This window comes from Phyllopteryx taeniolatus, chromosome 15, assembly GCF_024500385.1.
Source record: "Phyllopteryx taeniolatus isolate TA_2022b chromosome 15, UOR_Ptae_1.2, whole genome shotgun sequence".
NCBI lineage: Eukaryota > Metazoa > Chordata > Actinopteri > Syngnathiformes > Syngnathidae > Phyllopteryx > Phyllopteryx taeniolatus.
In genome coordinates this window covers 2,420,975-2,440,355 of record NC_084516.1, presented here as the reverse complement: position 1 = coordinate 2,440,355, position 19,381 = coordinate 2,420,975, and the positions used below count along the sequence as shown (strand labels likewise).

Sequence of the window (19,381 nt, the reverse complement as noted above, 5' to 3'; positions counted from 1 at the left end):
TCAATTCAAATGAATTGAAGTGAAAAGTTCAATACAACTGAACTGCACTCAAGTGATTCTTTCACGTACATTACAAGTCGCTGTTGCACTGTTGTCGCTTTCCAAATTGCAGACGCTTTCCCTGCCACAAGACACTAGTTCCACATTACGGGAGCCACTAGTACCAGCAGGCACACGACAACTCACGTTACCTGAACGTTCCCTATCAGTTTGCACTACTTTTATTTCCGCAGCTTTCCGTTCGTGTAAATATGAATGTTGACATTGCGTAGGATAAACTTTCTGTCCAATATCTTGGTAACTCTGGATTTCTTTGTTCTCTTGCACCCTCTGAAAATTAAAGTTACTGAACATTTTTAAATTGGCCCTGATTTGCCACCACGCGATTGGCTCGGGACAACCCTAATTTTTACAGAATACGGACGTCTGAATTTTAAATTGCCTCCTTCAGTGTAGTACCACGTTGTGCCACAATGTGCAAGGCAGCACTGAGCTTTACTGGAAGAGAAACCTCGTAAAATAAGTAGCATTTTGTCATTTTAAAATTTCTTGTTTCCACACAGCAGAAAAAAAAGCCTGCGAGTATAATTGTGTATATAATCCGTGTATTAAGCAGCATTTGTTTATGAGTTTTGTTACAGTGATATCTATGCTAATTTCCATTAGCCCATCTATGGCGTTTCTCTTCACGTTAGAATTTGACTAAAGAAATCATACTTTGGTTAAATAATTTGGTGCACATATATGCAATGGATACATGTACAGGAGTTCAGAACATTCATAAAAAGTAGCTCTTTGCAACATCTCAGTGTCAAAACAGTTTATTGTGTCACAAGTGTACAAAAAGTGCAACCAATAAAGGCATTTAAATTTACATTCCAAAAACATTTACTACACATTAGTAGTATGGCGTCCTTTCACTAACAAAAAGGAAACATAACATTGTTTTTTCACAAGTAAAAACAGTTCCAAGGTGTTTTAATAATGCTTTCATCCAAAAAGAATTATAGCACACTTCACACAATTTCTTGTCCTGCCTGTTCAAGGAGTGAGCATTCCCCACCCAAATACTGCTAAGCCAATTACCATGGCAACAACTTCTACTTGTTGAAGGGGAGCTCAACAGCAGCAATTACGTAAAAAAATAATTTAAACAAATAAAATTAAATTAATTCGTGGCGGCAGCACTTTACACAATATGCTGTGTATATGTGGCGCATTGACAAATCCCAAAGCACAAATACTGCCTTGGCCAACGCAGCTCTGCTTACCTAGTAGCTTATGAAGGTTTTGGGGATTTCTTTAAGATAGTGCCTACGCATGCGAAGTGTTTCATACAGAGCCTAGTTTGGCAGTTTGGTTTCGAAAGCGGCTCTGGATCTTCCCTGAGCCTAGCTGATCATGTCACGTGTGGAGAAAGTCGCTGTGGGTCAGTTATTTTGTTCCTCTCAGGTTACTGTTTATTGTCACACTTGCTGGGTGGGCAGGCAACTTTTTGTACGCAAGCAATTCAAACTTTTTAAATAGTGCGTCCCCTTTAAGACCTTCCGCACGGGCGTAGGCGATTTACAAGAATCATTAACTTCCTGCGTACCGCTGACTGACCTTCACGGTAGCAGGAAGTGAAGAGCGTTTTTTTTGTTTTGTAAAGAGCACAGCTGCCGTTGTACGGCGGACCGTCCAAGTTCATCAGTGCGCACGCACCCGTCATGAAGGTGCCTTAGTTTTGCAGTTTCTTTACACTTTTCTTATAAAGTGATTCAATCCTGTGCAAGCTCTCCCAGCTTGATTCCATCTTTGCACTGTTTTTAAATTGTGCTAAATAAACAATCAAATAAATTATTTTACGCTTTCATACCAGATAAGAATGTTAAAAAAAAGACTTTGAACACTGACTGTGAAAACGATCCAATTTTTCTTAAAGACCCTTTTTAGAGGCCCAAAAAATTTAAATAATAAAAAAAAAAAAAAAAAAAAAAAAAGTACGCGAAATCAGGCACTGAGACATTCTTTCAGCTTGCCGATGCTGTGGGCGGGTCGTTGAATGCTCTGAAAACCCCGCCTCCCCGCAACTTTCAGCTGTCAATCAAACACGTGCATTGTCTCATGCTCACGGGCTGCAGAGACGCAGCCTCTGAGCCCCGGCGTAATGTGGTCAGGGGCTTGGCATTAGCGCGGCCGCTTTAGAGCGCCTCGTTGTCGCAGCATGGAACAGTACCGCTACGACCGGCCACCGGAGGCTTCATATTTTTGCGGCCCCAACGTAGGCGTACGGTTGCGTAGGGAGAAGAAAGATGCTCTAATTTGGATTAACAGCTGACAGCTGAGCGGGAAGTTGTTTCAGCGCATTCAGCAGAAACTGGCAGGGTTGTTAACAACACTCGTCTCGAGCATTTCAAATTTATTTTCACCTTACAGAGGTTTTCATTTATTCACTAGAAATTATGTATGTTCATCTATCCATGCCAGCGATGTATAGTGACAGCCAGGACAATTAAAAGCTCTTCCACTAGATGGCAGAAGGTCCATTTAAGATATGTATCCACCTGTTGCCATTCATACAACAGAATAACTTTATTTTCAACTAACCAGGACCACATTTAACGCGCAGTGTGTAAATTTATGAGCAAATTGAGATGAGATCACCGTTATTTCATTACATTTGTGATAATTTGGTTTGCTGGTGTGCCATGAGATTTTTCTGATTGAAAATATGTTTTGACTCAATTAAGGTTAGCAAACACTGACTTACTCAAACATGGCAAAAGTTTAATAGTAGAATAAATACACAAAAATCAGGCAACTGTAGGAGCGCATTCCTTTCGTGAGTAAACGTTTAGTACTGCAAACTTGTAAAGCTTGTATTTAAAAAAAAAAACAACTGAATTTAAGGCTGTGTTAGCAGCATGCTAAGCCACGTGGAATAATTCAATCAAGGCTGCAGTGGACCTGATGAATCAATAACACACATTCTCTCTGCATTATAAAACATTCCTTTCACTACGCAATTGCCTCTAAAGGAGCAAAAAATGTCAAGTTAGCTTGCGAAAGCAAAAAATCAAGAAGGCTGGCATAACGTAAACGTGGCTGTGTTGGGAATCACTCCCTATCCACGATATAGTGCCCTACATAGTGAGTTGGCTAGGTTGTAGGGCTGTAGGAATGTGTAGTGAATATAGGTTATCCCCTAGATTGTGTCCACAAAACGTAATTGCATTGCGCCGATACCAAAGCAGCAACAGATCGCAACACAGGAGGACATAAAATGCTTTGTATTCATTTTGCTGGGTGAGACCCTCTTCCACGCCTACTTGAAAAACATACTTGACAGATAAACGCTGGTGGAAGTATATGGTTGGATGCCAGTTGACAAATACAAACGTCCACGACAATGAATCAGTTAAGGGCACATCCGAGTAGCATTCCAAAACTATTTTTCATTTGACTGACGAGTGAACTATATAGTCCACTACATACAAAGGGAGTAGGGAATGAGTGAAAGGTTCCGAACACAGCCCTTGTCTTATTCCATTTCAACAGATTGGATCATAAAGACTCCGTAATGCGGTCCATTGACACATAAGCAGTGCAATAGTCCATGCAAAAAGAAAAAGACTCAAACATGCTGATTAAAAATACAAAAAAGGGGGCTTTTCACAGAGCCCGGGTGGCACACCACACACCAAGCGACACAGTTCTTATTGACTTTTAAGGCCAAAAGTGTTAAGATCACACAATCGGTGAATTGGAGCATGCGTGAGGGACATTTAAGGTTTCTCAAGGTCCATTTGTGACTCTCACGTCACAAAAAAAGGTGCACGGCCTCGACTTACCTTCGCAAAGCAATAAAAAACTAAAAAAGCTGTCACACTTTCTCCTTGTCTGCGCCTAGCAGTTGCTCCTTGACCTCAAGCGGCAGCGTGTTGAACAGCTTCTCCTCCACCACCAGGCCGCTGCGCTCCAGCAGCCGACACTCGCCCAGCTCGGGCGGCAGGCCCTCCAGGTTGTTGCCGCGCAGCTCGAGCTGGGTCAAGCCGGCCAGCCCGCCCACGCACGCCGGCAGCGTCTCCAGGCAGTTGTTGCCCAGCTGCAGCACACGCAGCTTTTTGCACTGGAACAACTCCATCGGCAGCGTCTCGATCTGGGTGGAGGAAGGCGTACCACTTCAGAGATAACGCAGGTCTGGTAGACATTTCATACAGCTCAGGAATCATATAGTGAGCCACAATTCATCTCTGGGGTTACATTATCTGACTATTGAGACCATAAATAGTTCTTTTCTAAACAAAATGGTTTTACCAGGCATATAATATAGATAAACATACTGCAGAGTATTGAAAAGTGCTGTGTACTGTGAATTGGGATAGGAAACTAAAAATGGTTCTTTTCCAGAACTGGTTCTCAGAACAGGTGGGTCAGCTTAAAGCACCTCATTCTCAGTCGTGATTGGGCTCACGTCATGGCAAGAATGACGGAAGAGTGAAATGGATAATTCTGTTTTTGAGAACTGGTCGTAATGGGGCTGGGGCTCACCGCTGGCAAGGCCGCTATGACGCTAACATTTAGGATGTGTCTCTGACGAGGCCCCCCCATCGACTATCTCTGGAGGCGGCAGTCTCTAAAAAGGAGGTTTCCATAATCGCGCTGAAATTATTTTGAAAAACAAGGTCAATATTTTTTTTTTATTTACAGAAAACGTCTTTGTTTTATATCTGATTTAGTTTCCGATCAAGTTGAATGCAAAAGATCACTGTAAATAGGCCACAGTATGAGTAGTCAAAAGTGTTACCAGTATCTATTGGAAAACTTATCCAATGAAAAAATATCTGTACCTGATGGATTAAAAAGAGATCTGATATCCTGGCAGGAATGATGAAATCCTGTCATAAATAATCTCGTAATGATGAAAAATGAAGGTGACCTTGCACTGAGTAGAAAACGAATACAGTGAACCCCTGGATTTGTGCTCTTCACGGCGCATCTTGGTCCTTAAGGTTGCATCGAGACAACTGGAGTCTTCTTGTTTGTTGAAAACGTTTCAGCTTCTTCAGTTATAAATTTTACGTGGAATGTCTATTATACATCTCTGGCGGGTATGTCTCATCGGGGTGGTCACAATGACGTGGTGGTGGTTGTTGCCAGGCGTGGATTGTGAATGACCGTTTTGCATACCAAGCCGTCAAAACATACTTTCATGACATGGGAAGAGGGGTTCACTAAGGACCTTACGGTGAAATGTCTTCAACAAACATGAAGAGTCCAGTTGCCTCCATTCAACTTTTGTGGATTACCATGACCCGGATGACCGAGAGTCTACACGGGCCTACAGAGTGCTCCTTACTCGGTTTTCCGTGACGGCAAAGTGCTGCAGGTTCTGGAGCAAGCCCACGTCAGCCGGGATGCTGGTCAAGTTGTTGTGACTCAAGTCCAAGAGGCGCAGCTTGTGACAGAAGAAGAGCTGGCTGGGCACCTTCTCGATCTTGTTCTTGTTGAGATACAGCCTCTCCAGGTTGTTGAGGGTACCGATCTGAATGGGGATGTAGGCGATCTGGTTGTACCACAGCTTCAGGCACACCAGGCGTCGAAGATGCTGGAAGCTGATGATCTCCTCGATTGTCTTCAGGTTGTTGTCCTTCAGGTTGATCTCCTGCAGGTTGTGCAGGCTGAAGATGGAGTGCGGAATGCGCTCCAGGTCGCAGTGCACCAACTCCAGTTCGCTTAGGTTGACCATCTTGTTCAGGCTGTTGAGCACCATGAGCTTGGTGCCCTCGTTGTTGATGGACAGCTTCTGGAGGTGCGTGCTCAGGTCGGTCACCACCTGTGGCAGCTTGTACAGGTTGCTCTTCAGACGGAGCACCTTGAGCCTCTTCAGCTCGCGCAGCCCGTCTAGGACGATGTAGCGGTTGTTGTCTGCGCTCAGGTTACCGGTCAGGTGCAGCTCGCTGAGGTTCTTGAGGCTGTAGATCCACAGCGGGATCTCCTTGATGTCGGTGAACTTGATGTGCAGGGACTTGAGCTTCTCCCTGAGGAACGTCAGGGCCGCCGACTCGATTTTAGCCGGCGTGTGGTAGAGCCGCAACTCGCGCAGGTTGGGGAGCTTGGCCACGATGGGCGGAATGGTGATGTCGGGGATGAACTCCAGCTTGAGGCCCTCCAGCTCCACCAGGTCGAACACGGTCTCGGGGATGCCGCTCAGCATGCACAGGTGCAGCTCCACCTTCTCCTGGGAGTTCTTGGAGATGTGCTGCCGCAGCTTCTCCAGCGTCCACTCGTTGTTGAGGTTGAGCTGCCGCAGCTTGTTCTCGCTCACCTCCGACAAGAAGACGGCGAAGCGCTTGGAGTAGAGCGGGTCGTACTGGTCGAGCATGTGCAGCATGAAAGCGAAGTCGTTCTTCAGGTCGGGGATGTCGCTGTAGCTGCCCTCTTCGCGGATGGCCTCGAAGGAGTAGCGCTTGAGCGTGCGCTGCAGCATCCAGCACAGCGTGTACATGGCGATCAGGCCGTACACCAGCACCAGACTGATGTAGAACGACGCCAGGATTTTGAAGAGCGTCGCCAGCGGGTGGGCGCAGTAGAAGGTGCTGTAGCCCGTCAGCTTCTCCGTATCCACCATGCACACGACGCTGAAGCGGATGTAGCCCACGTGGTAGCTCGCGTAGCTGATGATCACCAAAAACATGATGACTTTGATGATGGTCTGACGCACATACAAACGGTGGATGACGTCTCCTTCTTCTACGTGCATCCGGAACTTCTTCACCTTTTCAAAAAGAGCCTTGGCCTGCTCCCCTTCCTTTTTGTCCAGAACCCCCGTTTCCGATCGATCCACAATCCTTTGCTCGATTTTGGTCTTCGTTCTCTGGAGCATGGGCGCGCTAGCCTCCACGTCCTCGCTGGCGGGCAACTGGCGGTGCAGGGTCTTCTTGTCCGCCGAGCCGTTCATCTTCCCTGGAGGCTTGGAGTCCCTCTCCTCCACCACCGTCTCCGACAGCGCCCTGGTGGTCCACGGGGAATCGAAGCACTTTCGCAGGATGGAGACAAAGTGCTCGAGTTTGGAGCTGGTGCGCGGGAACTTGAACCAGAAGTTGCTGCAGGCCAGGAAGATGAGCGTGTGGAGCAACACCAAGTAGGGGAAGTACTTGGCGAACCAGTGCAGCTTGCTCTCGTAACACACGGCGTCAATATAGCTGTACTGGTGGCGGTCCAGCTCGTTCTGAATGCCCCGGGGCTCCCCCTGTGGCGGGGCCGAGGCGCCGCGGGGGGGCGCCGCATCACACGAGTCGTTGGTGACCCACTTGCACGGCAGGCAGATCATCTTGTCATGTGTGATCTGCAACGTGCCGCCAAACACGGCGATCATCAGCATGACCACCGAGATGTAGTCGTTGAAGACGTCCCACCACGGCTTCAGGATACGGTACGCCGGCTGGATGTCGGCAAAGTACCGGAGCTCTGTGATGGGAATCATGATGGCTTGCCTGCAGGGGCGCACACAAGCGGCTGATTAGCCTCAGAAGACCCAGCCGGCATTTATTGTCTTTGCCTTTTACGTGCAAGACAACCCAGCCATCAAAGGTGTCGCATTTGCGATGTGTAGGTAGCTAGCTAGCTAGACTTAAACCCTATAGATACAGCTTGCCTTCGGATAGTTTGCTGGCGTGGCCGCTTTTGAGCACCTTGTTATTGGCCGTGAGCGCCCGCACGTCACAGAGAAAGACAGAAGAGCGTTGAGGGTAGAATTTTTTTTTTTTTTTTTTTAAACTTCACCTTGACAACCAGTTTGTGGACCAGGGCTTCAGGCTTCCATGGCTGCTTTAGAGTGCCTCATTGTCAATCATGAGTGCTTTTTTTTTACCTTAAAGTATCTCCACACGGCTGACATGGCTCCCAATCCCCCTGCTCGGAATTTGTATGTCAGAGTGGCAAAGCTGTATCGGTGCAGTAGTATTGGATCACTTATATTGTTATCAGCATATCCCTAATAAGAGGGATTGTAATAAAATTAAAATGATTATAATAACAGATTACCCGGCATTTGGCTGTTCTGCCGTAACACAGCACCAAGCCACCTAGGCAAACTAGCAGTTATCTTTAGCATCTTTCAGAGATCCTACAAAATCACCGTTATCAGAAGACCCACCTTTGCCTTTCACACAACCCAGCCTACCACCCAAACTTGTGGTTAACCCGTCTCTCTTTTACACAGAGATAGACAGAGATGCCGCTAAATTGATGCACTAGAGCTGGAACATATGACCCAGCATTTATCCGCCTTTGCCTTTTACACAAAAAACCACCACCCACGTTCCGAGCAAACTTTAGCCTCTTTCGTACAGAGATACCGCAAAAGTGCCACATCAGAAGAGCTAGCATTTATCAGGCGTTGCCTTTTACACAGAAATTGTGTTGTCCTCCCTCTGTTACTACCTCCCAGGACTCAACTTTGTCCCATTGGTCCGTGACAATGAAATAAGGTGGAATAAAACGGCAGTTAAAATTTCTGTCTAGGTTATTGGTGTCAAACTGCACTACTTCCCCTTTATATGATTCCTACATTCTTCATAGCGCAAATACATAATGCAATGTTCAACTGTTTATTCAGCAGGTCAGACTTTTTTTTTTTTTTTTAACTAGGTCAAACTGGTTCATGACACGCTGGTGACATCACAAGCTCATGTGACGCCTTTCAAGCAAAGGCTATTTTCTTCTGTGGAAATACTATTTATATTACATAATTGCAAAATTATATTATTTATAAAACTGGTGGCGTTGTTGGCATTGAATTGACTTTTTTGGGGGGTTTTTTTTTACTAGTGGAGGTAGTTGACATATTTGAAAGCCACCTTAGCAGAACCTTGATATCCATCTTTAGGTCCAATAGCTTTTTGTCCTCACTAGTAAGACAATACTGCGAACTAGTAGAACTGCATCTTACTAGTAACTTTTTTCCACTACTGCCATCTGCTGCTTTATTACATTTCTGCACACTAGGACAATTTTGACATTCTGGTATAAAAACTGCATGTTACTAGTGAGGCAAAAGTGAGCAGTAGTTAACATCTGCACTATGTGTATGCAAATAGTAGCAGACAGTTGTTAATATCCAGCTTAAGGTCGTAGTAATACCCCAGTGGTACTAGTATAGTTACCCGTAAAACAGCCCTTGTACTCTTTAAAGCAAGCGAAGAAATGCTCACACGGCTTCCCATAAGCTAGCAGTGATTCACTATCCGCGCTTCCTGCTCTCTTCACTTCCAGGGGATTAAAAACTCACCGCTTTTATGGACGCCGCTGTCTCTCACCTCTCCCACGCGTCGGGGACACATTTCTCAGCTCGGAGGCAGCCCCGACGACACCGCTTCGGCGGGTGGCTACCCAGATAGTCAGCAGCAGCAGCTCCACAAGGCGGAAGGCAACGGGCTCCGGAAGCGTCCTCTCCGTGATCGGCGCTGATTGGTCCGCCAAGGCCCCTGCCGGAAGTAGTACATTTCTTCGGAGCTGCGTTTCTTTTTTTTTTCCAAAACAAAAGCATATTGTTGTGGTTGTGCGGGTCGATTCCAACGTGGCTTCACTTTTACACGACTACTCACCGGAAGTGGACAGTAAAGATACACTGTGACGTTACGAAGACGCAACGACACGCACGAGTTGTAAGCAAGTTTAACATTCTTAAGTTGACAATGACAACGTCGCTCCCTTTGGTTCAAACGCATTTACGTTCGTTAAAAATGTCGAGATCGATGTCGAACTATGCAAAGTAACATATTTATTTGTAGTTTTAAAAAAAGCAACAAAAAAAATAAATGAATAAATGGTAGTTCCTCTTTACTGTAAATATACATGAATTCAGCCTGTGATGTCATCAAAACGCGACGTAAACAACGTCTCTGGCATGGCGCTCCACGGCTGTCTCTGTCGATTACAGTCGTTACAAATGTCGAGAACGATTGTGACTTTCTCGCAGGTTTCGCGATGTCGTTCGTCGGTTTCCGGACTTTATCCCCGCTGCCGTCCTGCGGCGCCGCCGACAACGAGCCGCTCTAGTTTGGGCCTGAGTAGTAATGGTCATCTTCAGGAACACTCGGAAAGAGTGCAGTCCGCTTGGAGATGCTTTTCGAGTCAGGCTGTTGGGAAAATCCAGTCAACACATTACCACCTGGTGTACACTTGCAAGGTACTTTTTGTTTGTTTTTGATCAATTAAGGGGCCCATGGCCCTTGTTCTGCAAAGATTTTGATTCATATTTTTTTTAACATCAACAAAAAACTGAATTTGAGAAAATTCCTCATTTCCTGAACTACATTAAGTCCTTAAAATCCTTCTTGATGGTTATATAACAAGTACATGACCTCAACACTCTTATTGTTATTGATAAGAACAAGCAACATTTACATCTAGTTTCGAATTTCAAACACTTTAATATTCATATCCTTGTGATGAAAAAGCATCACCCCATTTCATCGCTAATGCATCCTAATTGGCTGACACTGACAGCAGTACTGCCACTGGAACCAGTGTCTTGCTCTTGCTGTTGTCACTTACGCACATTCGACATCTTTCCAAAAAGGTTGAAACCTCTGATAGTTTTGATCAAAACCTTTTTTCCTTCTCACTTTTCCACTGGAATAACGCAGCTTCATTATCCTCACAATTATGCTGACAAGTGTGTTTTGTTAGCCTAAATCAAGTCTGCACATGCGCGCTAATATGATGGAATTGTCCATTGTACGAGAAGAGAGGGGGAGCACTCAACAATCGTGATAGATGAAGCATTTTAATGTTTTCAAGCATGTAAATTAACACTAAAACAATCATAATTGCTTTACAAAAAAAAATAAGAAAACTTTATGAAAACAGTTTTGATGAGACGTTTTGGGCTGCCCCTGTGACCACATAGGTGTGCAGCAGCAGATCCACGCAGGAGATCTCCAAGCAGGCTTATCACAACGGGGTCGTGATCGTGACGTGCCCGGGATGCAAGAATCACCACATCATCGCTGACAATCTGGGCTGGTTCTCCGATCTGGAAGGGAAGAGGTTGGTTGGGACTGTGATTCAAATAAAATAGGACTTATGAAATGATACTATAGTGAACTAGTTGTGAAATTATAGCACAGCGAACCCTCGCTATATCATGTTTCATCGTTCGCGACCCTCGCTATGTATTGCGTTTGACTTTTAAGCGACCGTTTATGGAATCTTTTTTGGTTTCTTCAAAGTGATGTTATTTGATTGTCTCCCATTTCATTACAGTGAGAGAGTGACAACAGGTGCTCAGGAATACTTTAAAAAGAGTTGTTGTTTTTTTTAAGAAGTTGAAATGTTTGTAAAGCATTTAAGAGAGCTAGAACTATTTTACAAAACTTTTTATAGTCTCCATAATGCAGACTTTCACCTACTGTGGGTGAGTCCGGAATGTAACACCACAATAAACGGGGGTTTAGTGTAGTTATAGTAATGTTATCAAGTCCAACATTCCATCCTAAAAGCAGAACTTAAAATGTCTCCCCAGTCGTTTCGTTGTACGTCGTGCATTGAAGTGGTTGAGTTTTACTCGATATGCTGTGTGTGAACGTTGTCAGGAACATCGAGGAGATCCTGGCCGCCAAAGGAGAGACGGTGAAGAGGCTGGGAGGAGGCGACGCTCTCCAAGTGGTCCTGACCCAGCCCGGCCAGGAGAAACGACAGCGTAGTCCTCCTCACCAGGAAACAGCAAACAAGGAGTCGGATAAGGATACATGAATACATGCATGATCTAGTCAGCTGGTAATTTTCTATACCGGCCGCTTATCCTTGTTAGGCTTGCAGGGGAGCAGGATCTGATCCCAACAGACTTTGGCTGAGAGGCGGACACGTATGGACGAGCGTTCACAATCATATTCACATCAGTGGACAATTTCGCAAAGTGAAAATGCATCATTTTTTTGGAATGTGGCAGGAAGCCACAGTACCTGGAGAAATCTCACATAAGCACTGGAAGAACATGACGACTCCAAATTCAAACGCGGCAGCTCAGAACAGGTCTTGGTCTAAAGTTTGGTTATCGCCACGCTAGTTTTGGACTACCAGAAAAACCCTAAGAGAGGTCTCCTTTAAAATGTCATGTCCCGCTCTAAATTTGCACGATTGTAATTCCCGTTAAATGTACTGTCAGCTGTGCAATTTTAATAAAGGTATAAACCATCCCGCCCACGTGACATAATTGACATGTCTCGTCACGTCTCGCGAGAATGCGACCTACTTTTTTTTTTTTTTTAAACAATCTTTATTGTAAATCTTCAATTGACGTTGTATTTTGGTTAGCACGTCCCGTCTTTCGTTGCCGCCCCCCTCCTCTCCCCCCGTCCTCCCCCCCCCCCAAAAAACAACCCCTCTTGTTCGGACTGCGATGGCGGCTCTCGCAGCCGCAGAGGAGGCCGGGGACAGGCCGCACCACCGGCCGTTCCTCATCGGCGTCAGCGGGGGGACCGCCAGCGGGAAGGTTTGTTCCGAGACAGCTCCGGCGGCGCTAGGCGTTAGCATTAGCCCGGCTAGCATCGCCCAAACTGTCAAGTCAGTTGCTCCGCCCACTTGGTTATAACACCAACATTATTGCATTTGTGATATTTATCTCACACAATCTCTTTTGTTGTCATCGTTGTTTTGTAATGTTTCCTGTTTTCAATTTAAAGACTTAAGCTAGCTTGCTTCTTGAATTGAATTTAAAGCAATACATGAGCCGCCGGACAGAACATTAGGTACATCTGCACCGACTCAATTCTATACAATACCAAGTTTGATCATTTTATCAATATTAGCAATCATGGTGGTTTTAATTATATTTTTTATTAATTCTCAAAAATATTTTTTTTTTGTAAACTCGTCTTCAAAAGCCATTTTTATTTTTTGGCTTTCAACTCTGCATAAGAATGCATCTACTTGTGTTTTCAACGCGTTTTACCGTTTTGTTTTATGTAAAATATCTGTACAAAGCACTTTGCTTCCATCCGTGGGTGGTTGTTTTTAAAGTGCTTTACAAACACAGTTGAATTGAAAAGAAATCATATATATAGATACAATATATTCAGATGATTAACTATTACAATTGTGGAATTGGAGAGTGCAGACCTTGGTCAAGGGTCAACAATCAACTAAATCGTTTTCTGAAAAGAAATAACTAAATACAACTCTTGGGTTTCAATTCATAATGTATTTATTAATGGTACAGTATTAGTAACATTGTATTAAACATATTGCTTATGTATTACACTCCACATCTAAATAATAAACTACTGCACTGTGTACATTGCTAATTCATTCTCTCTAGTTTTAAATATTCTCCGTTTTTAATTTGTGTTAATTATTGCTGTAGAAAGAGAAAGCACATTTTTGGAGTCCTGTGTGTGTCCTGGATATAAAGGTTGACATAAATAATAATAATTTTAGGGCAGCATGCCGTCCCAGTGGTTAGGATGTACGCCTCACGGGTTGGATGTTCGAATTCCACCGCTGGCCTTCCTGTGTAGATGTTTGCATGTTCTCCTCGTGCTTGCGCTGGTTTTTGCCGGGTATTATGGCTTCCTCCCCTATAACTGCCTCTAGTCATTGTTTAATGCTTTTGTTTGTGGGGTATCCCAGTCGACCGTGTGTGCCAAGATCATGGAGCTGCTGGGCCAGAACAAGGTGGACCACCACCAGAGGAAGGTGGCCATCATCAGCCAGGACTGCTTCTACCGCGTGCTCACCGCTGAGCAGAAGGCCAAAGCGCTCAAGGGCCAGTACAACTTCGATCACCCGGGTAAACAAAACACACACGGAACTTCATTGAGGCGTGGCATCCATTAGAGAGGAGGCCACTATTTGAGGGAATACGAAACGTTGCGATTTCCACGCCGAAAGCTTTTCTTTGGACGGAAGGTGGCTTCTATTTAAGTAGACAACACCATGGTATTATTTATTGAGTTATGGCATCTTATTTCAGTGGAGGCCTTTATTTGAGTAATGCAGCACTTTACAACTTCTACGCCGAACGACTTTCTTTAGTCATCTGGTGGTAATATGCTTAAGCGGAGGACACCTGGATATTAATGGAGGTGCAACATCTACTAGAGCGGAGGTCATTATTTGAGGGAATACGGCACTTTTGTAATGGTCAAATGCTGCTGTTGTTTATATCTTGCAGAAGCCTTCGACAACGAGCTGATGTACAAAACGCTGAAGGACATCGTTGAGGCCAGGGTGGTTCAAGTCCCCACGTACGATTTTGTCACCCATTCCAGGTGAGACCTCGCGCGTAAGCCTTCTATGACACGGCGAGAGTCAGCCAAAACACAAACAACAACTTCAGCATCGTAACAAAAACAAGAAGTTGAAACCTACCAATAATGTTCCAAGGCTTGGAGATCATCTCGTCTCACGTTCTTCTACTAAGGCTGAAAAGAAGAAGTCTACGGAGGAGGAAATACAGGAACATTTCAAGAAATTGTTTGAGGAAATGCAGCACATTGTGATTTCTACGTCAAATTTGGTCACGAGGTGCTTAACGGTTAAAGCGGACAATCTATTCGAGTGGAGGCCAGTCTTTGAGGAAATGCGTGAATGGCCCTAACACGGAAAAATGTTGGCAACATTTTTTTTTTTTTTTTTTGAGGCTGTCCATCTTTGCGTTCAGGTTGGACGAAAGGATCACGGTTTACCCAGCCGACGTGGTCCTCTTGGAGGGCATCCTGGTCTTCTACCCGCAGAAAGTGCGAGACATGTTCCACATGAAGCTCTTCGTGGACACCGACTCGGACGTGCGGCTGTCTCGCAGAGGTACGGGGGTGGGGTTCTTATTTCTTTTCTGGATTGTTGTCGAGCTCATCCTTTTGCTTTGTCAGTGCGACGCGACATGACGCGAGGCCGGGACCTGGAGCAGATCCTGTCGCAGTACACCACCTTTGTCAAGCCCGCCTTCGAGGAGTTCTGTTTGCCCGTAAGCGTGAGCTCCAGTGCGCCGCTTTTTTCATCCTAACAGCTGCCCACCGCTCCTCCCTTTCTCTTCCTTTTAGACCAAGAAGTATGTGGACGTCATCATTCCCAGGGGAGTTGACAACATGGGTGAGACTCATTTCTTATGGCAGGACAAAATATTTGTAGAACAACTTGATTTTAGTCATAGAAAAAGACATCTATGACTTTCTCCTAATTTTTTCTGTAAATCCAAAAGCCGTAAATATAAGCTTTATGGAGACCACTTCCGCTGTAAAAACATACATAATAAAGATAATTACAGCTCGCTAGTGGCACGAGTACCTATGGTGAGGCATTTATTTTAGTGGACCGCATACCCGATGATTAATTGCAGCACGGCATCTATCTGAGCAGAGGCCAATATTTGAGGAACTATAGCACTTTCGGCTAACACGTTTGCTTGCCTCCAGTGGCCATCAACCTGATCGTGCAGCACATCCAGGACATCCTCAACGGCGACATCTGCAAGTGGCAGCGGGCGTCCGTCAACGGCCAGGGGCGCAGCTTGAAGGGGTCCTTGACGGACGAGTGCGACCTGCAGACCGGCGCCAACCCGGGGGGCAAGCGGGTGCTACCGGAGCCCAGCACGCGGCCCCACTAGCCGCCGTCACGGTTCAGGAGCTTCTGCCGCTATTTCCCAAGACCTTACCTTATTTGATTTGATTTGGGAATTTGCTGTTACACACAGGTGGGAAATGTCCGGTAATTTATGGCAATCATTTGAGCTGACAACACACATCGGTAATAATTACGGGACGGCATCTATTCATTATTTGAGGAAATTAAAAAAACCTTGCGAGGTATTTCTAGCCCTCCCAGTTAGAATGGATAATTCGAAAGACGTCAATGGCAGTGAATGAGTCCAGTGGACGACACACCTCTGTATTATTTGAGGCATGGCATCTTTTCAAGTGGAGGTCATTATTTGAGGAAATACTGTAATTTCCACTTCAAATGACTTTGTTTGAATTGTGTAAATGCTTGCATCGAAAGTTTCCAAATTCCTGGAATTTTGCAACCTTACGCACATGTTCCTGTTGTCAATTTCTCATTAGTTACAATAATAAGGTGAAGTAGATTTTTTTTCCCCCACTGTTGAGTTTGACGCATATTGTTGATATATTTCAAGTTATAACCCAGAGTGAGAGAGTGCTTTTTTAAAAATGATTAATGGATTCATCACTTCCCATGTTTGTTTTTTTGTGAGTGTGTGTCAATAACACAGTATTGATAAATAATAATAAAGTATGTTGTTTTCATGTATAGAAACACCTGTTTTGTTTTTATTGAGGGCACAGTGTGACGCGTTTCTTCTGACTGGTCTCCCAAAGACAAAAGGAAATGATTTACACTTTGGAATGACAAACGACTTCACTCAGCCCCCCCCCCGAACATGACATGATTGTGTTTTTGTTTGTGTTTTTGTTTGTAATTTTTTTTTTTTTATACACATGACCACAGCACACCATGACATAACAGATCACAGCATCTTTAGTCATTTCTCTTACCGCCCCCCCCCCTCTCGTTTTTTGAGTGCGCACACATATGGCACTTGCGGGAGAGACGGCCGAGTTCTCCTCCTAAGCACAAACGTCCTTTTCGAGAACAAAAGGAGCGGCGTGTGTATATAATACATTTCATAACCACACGTGATTCTTACACAAGCAAACAAACAAACCTCCCCCCTTCAACGCAGGACTTCACAGTAGGTGGCGCTGCTGTCCTGAGGGGGATGGCGTGCTTGAGTTCAGGTGACCAATTCAATGGCACCTGAGATATAAATTTACACTACTCATGAAAAGTAAGAGATAGTGAGCTTCAGGGCGAAATTTCCGGATGAACCTAAACTGCACTATAAAACCTTCACAGGTGAACTAAATGCCTAACTTTTGAATGTTTCAGTACCTATTGTACCTTTTCTTGTAATGGTGACCCCAAGTGGACCTCCACCTCACATGTGCTTTATTTTTGTGTAATAATCCAAAATATACTTTTATCTGATTAATCGACTTGTTTCTGAAAATATTCCATATCTGCAGCCCTAGTTTGAATCCTCGCCAATGCGTAGTGGCCGCTAAGTGGATAGCGTCATCAACAGGTTGCAACAGAGATACAGAGAGACTGGAAGAGTCACAGAAAGGCGTAGAAGTAGACCTCCTCGTAAATGCATTGGTCCATTCATGGATCAAAATGCTTCAAAGGTTTACAAAAGGTCCAATTAAGCTCACCTGTAAAAGGTCATAGTGCATTTTAGGTTCATCCTGAAATTTCACCTAAAAACCCAATATCCAGAAAACGTTTTGCGAGTAGTATATTTTTATCGTCGCTGTCTGGCGGAAACTCTGCATGTCCAAATATGGTCAATTTCATATTTTTCCACAAATCGATACTATCGTTTTTTTCCCCACGTCAACTGTTGTTTTGCGCATTATTACCCAATTACATTTTACCCCCAAAAAACTATTAACTCTCTTGGACACTTAAACTGTCGTAAAACTCCGCCTCCTGCTCACGCTGCGGGAGTTGTGCAGCATCTTGTAGCCTCAAGCTTGAAAGTCCGGATATTTTTTTAGACACTAAAACGAATGAAACTAGTAAGGTTAGATACATTTGAGTAAGCCGGCTTTGTGAAAAATGGATCGCTGGAATGCTTCGGTGCAGAAGGAAGCGAGTCAGCCAAGAAGGTACATTTGAGAGCAGAATCATTTCCGCCTGCCGTACTGCTTAGTCAGCTCATCGGGTTATTTATTGCATCACTAATGCATCTAACGACCTTTGAGAAAGACTTTGGAAAGATCACGGTCGTTTGCCCGGGGGTTGGCGTGAGCGCAAACTTATACGTAATAAATTAGCTTCTTTTAGTGAATCCAATTAGCGACTGAACATGATTTTGGGGTGTTGATGTTGAAGCGCAACGGTTTCCGGTAGCAGTATAAGTACAACTTGAACGATGCGCTGTTTGGTAACTTTTTATTTCCTGAAAAGTTGTGATTTTGGAGAAGCTAGGATTCCACCCGACAGCGACAATATACAGTATAATAATAAAAAAGTTAAAAAAAAAAAAAAAAAAAACGTGAAGGAGTAATGGACCTTCTCACCTTAGTGTCACACCCTCGGCCGACCGTTTCCACTTTAAAAGAGAGAGCAGACTTTGGTTATTTCCGCCTTTGTGTGTCCGCTCCCTTCCAGTAAGAATAAGTCTCCCAGCCGGCTCTTTGTAAACCTCGCTCACGCTCATCGTTCTCCTGCAACCGATCTCCCGTTAGCTCCCGCCGAAGTAAAAAGCGCCCAATTCGGCGGGTCTGTTGAAGTGGAGTTAGTGTCATTGAAGCACAGTTGGAGGTCATGTCTTTAGTTTTTTTTGCGGTGCTTGGGTGACGGCGCCGCTTAAGTCTTCTCGTCCCGCTCCGTCTTGCGTCGGGCGATGTTCCGCGGCTTGATCTTCAGCGAGAGCTCCCATAGCGCCTCCTCGGCCAGGTGGTCGCTGAAGTCGTTGAAGAAGGAGACGATGTCGTCGTTGCGTTTCAGCTCGTAGTGACTGGAAATGAAAAAAAAACCGCAAAGAAACATGAAATTCACAGGTCAGTGAATCCCACCATAACACAGATTTTTAAGCCATCGTTGGTTTTAATGTTTTTTTTTTGTTTGTTTGTTTTTTACAGTATACAGGCAAGCAAAATTTTGTTGTGTGCCTTCAATGTAGTACCAAGTTGTGCCACAACATTCCAGGCAGCACTGAGCTATATTGAAGAAATGCAGCGTAATTAACAGCAAGAAGAAGGAAGTGGCCGCGCCACAGTAAGAAAAGCGCATATTCTTTCCTTTGATGAAAGATTTTTGCTGGTAAAATTAGCTTTAGTGCTTGTGAAATTTTATTTTCATCATCTTTCAGAACTTATCGAAAAACAAACTACTTAAAGAAAAATTACGTGCTCCCTCTTACATGTTACAGTTAAAAAGCAAGTGAGAGCATTTTAAAGCAAAATTCTCATTAAATTGAAATTAACATGTAATTCTCATATTTTGACTTAGCTCTCATTAAACTACATTCTTTTGTGTGTCATCGGACTTGCGATTTGTGGGTATGTTCCAACTACAGGGGGATCACACTCCTCAGCCTCCCTGGTAAGGTCTACTCAGGGGTGCTGGAGAGGAGGGTCCGTCGGGAAGTCAAATCTCAGATCCAGGAGGAGCAGTTTGGTTTTCGTCCTGCCCGTGGGACACCGGACCAGCTCTACACCCTCGGCAGGGTCCTCGAGGGTGCATGAGAGTTCGCCCAACCAGTCTACAACCAGTTTTGTGGACTTGGAGAAGACGTTTGACCGTGTCCCTCAGGGAGTCCTGTGGGGGGTGGGGGCGCTTCGGGAGTATGGGGTACAGAACCGCCTGA

At 44.7% G+C, this 19,381-nt stretch overlaps 4 protein-coding genes across 18 annotated transcripts in view; 2 read left to right on the top strand and 2 right to left on the bottom strand.

The window, feature by feature from the left end:
• Window positions 1–805: 805 nt before the first annotated feature.
• lrrc8aa (leucine rich repeat containing 8 VRAC subunit Aa) lies at window positions 806–9,411 on the bottom strand. The gene is made up of 3 exons (XM_061799513.1): window positions 9,275–9,411; window positions 5,342–7,478; window positions 806–4,141 (listed from the first exon to the last, which is right to left on the bottom strand). Exons 2-3 carry the CDS (start codon window positions 7,466–7,468, stop codon window positions 3,866–3,868), a joined length of 2,403 nt encoding a protein of 800 aa, XP_061655497.1. The 5' UTR covers window positions 7,469–7,478; window positions 9,275–9,411; the 3' UTR covers window positions 806–3,865.
• Window positions 9,412–9,715: 304 nt separating this feature from the next.
• On the top strand, window positions 9,716–12,186 carry dnlz (DNL-type zinc finger). The gene is made up of 3 exons (XM_061799528.1): window positions 9,716–10,174; window positions 10,898–11,037; window positions 11,583–12,186. Exons 1-3 carry the CDS (start codon window positions 9,857–9,859, stop codon window positions 11,740–11,742), a joined length of 618 nt encoding a protein of 205 aa, XP_061655512.1. The 5' UTR covers window positions 9,716–9,856; the 3' UTR covers window positions 11,743–12,186.
• Window positions 11,562–19,381, bottom strand: part of rapgef1b (Rap guanine nucleotide exchange factor (GEF) 1b) — a 60,509-nt gene continuing 52,689 nt past the window's right edge. For 12 of the 15 annotated variants that reach the window (XM_061799500.1, XM_061799508.1, XM_061799509.1 and 9 more), the window contains one exon: window positions 16,233–18,529. In XM_061799500.1, coding sequence (XP_061655484.1) covers window positions 18,379–18,529 — 151 coding nt within the window. In that variant the 3' untranslated portion in view covers window positions 16,233–18,378. Of the gene's footprint in view, window positions 11,699–14,139; window positions 14,282–14,358; window positions 14,427–16,232; window positions 18,530–19,381 lie in introns of those variants that run through there. The other 3 variants (XR_009792084.1, XR_009792086.1, XR_009792085.1) reach the window with 3 other exon arrangements.
• Window positions 12,321–16,262, top strand: uck1 (uridine-cytidine kinase 1). Its single transcript, XM_061799527.1, has 7 exons — window positions 12,321–12,481; window positions 13,618–13,777; window positions 14,162–14,258; window positions 14,651–14,793; window positions 14,859–14,953; window positions 15,030–15,078; window positions 15,402–16,262. The coding sequence occupies exons 1-7, from the start codon at window positions 12,389–12,391 to the stop codon at window positions 15,590–15,592; spliced, it is 828 nt and encodes a 275-aa protein (XP_061655511.1). The 5' UTR covers window positions 12,321–12,388; the 3' UTR covers window positions 15,593–16,262.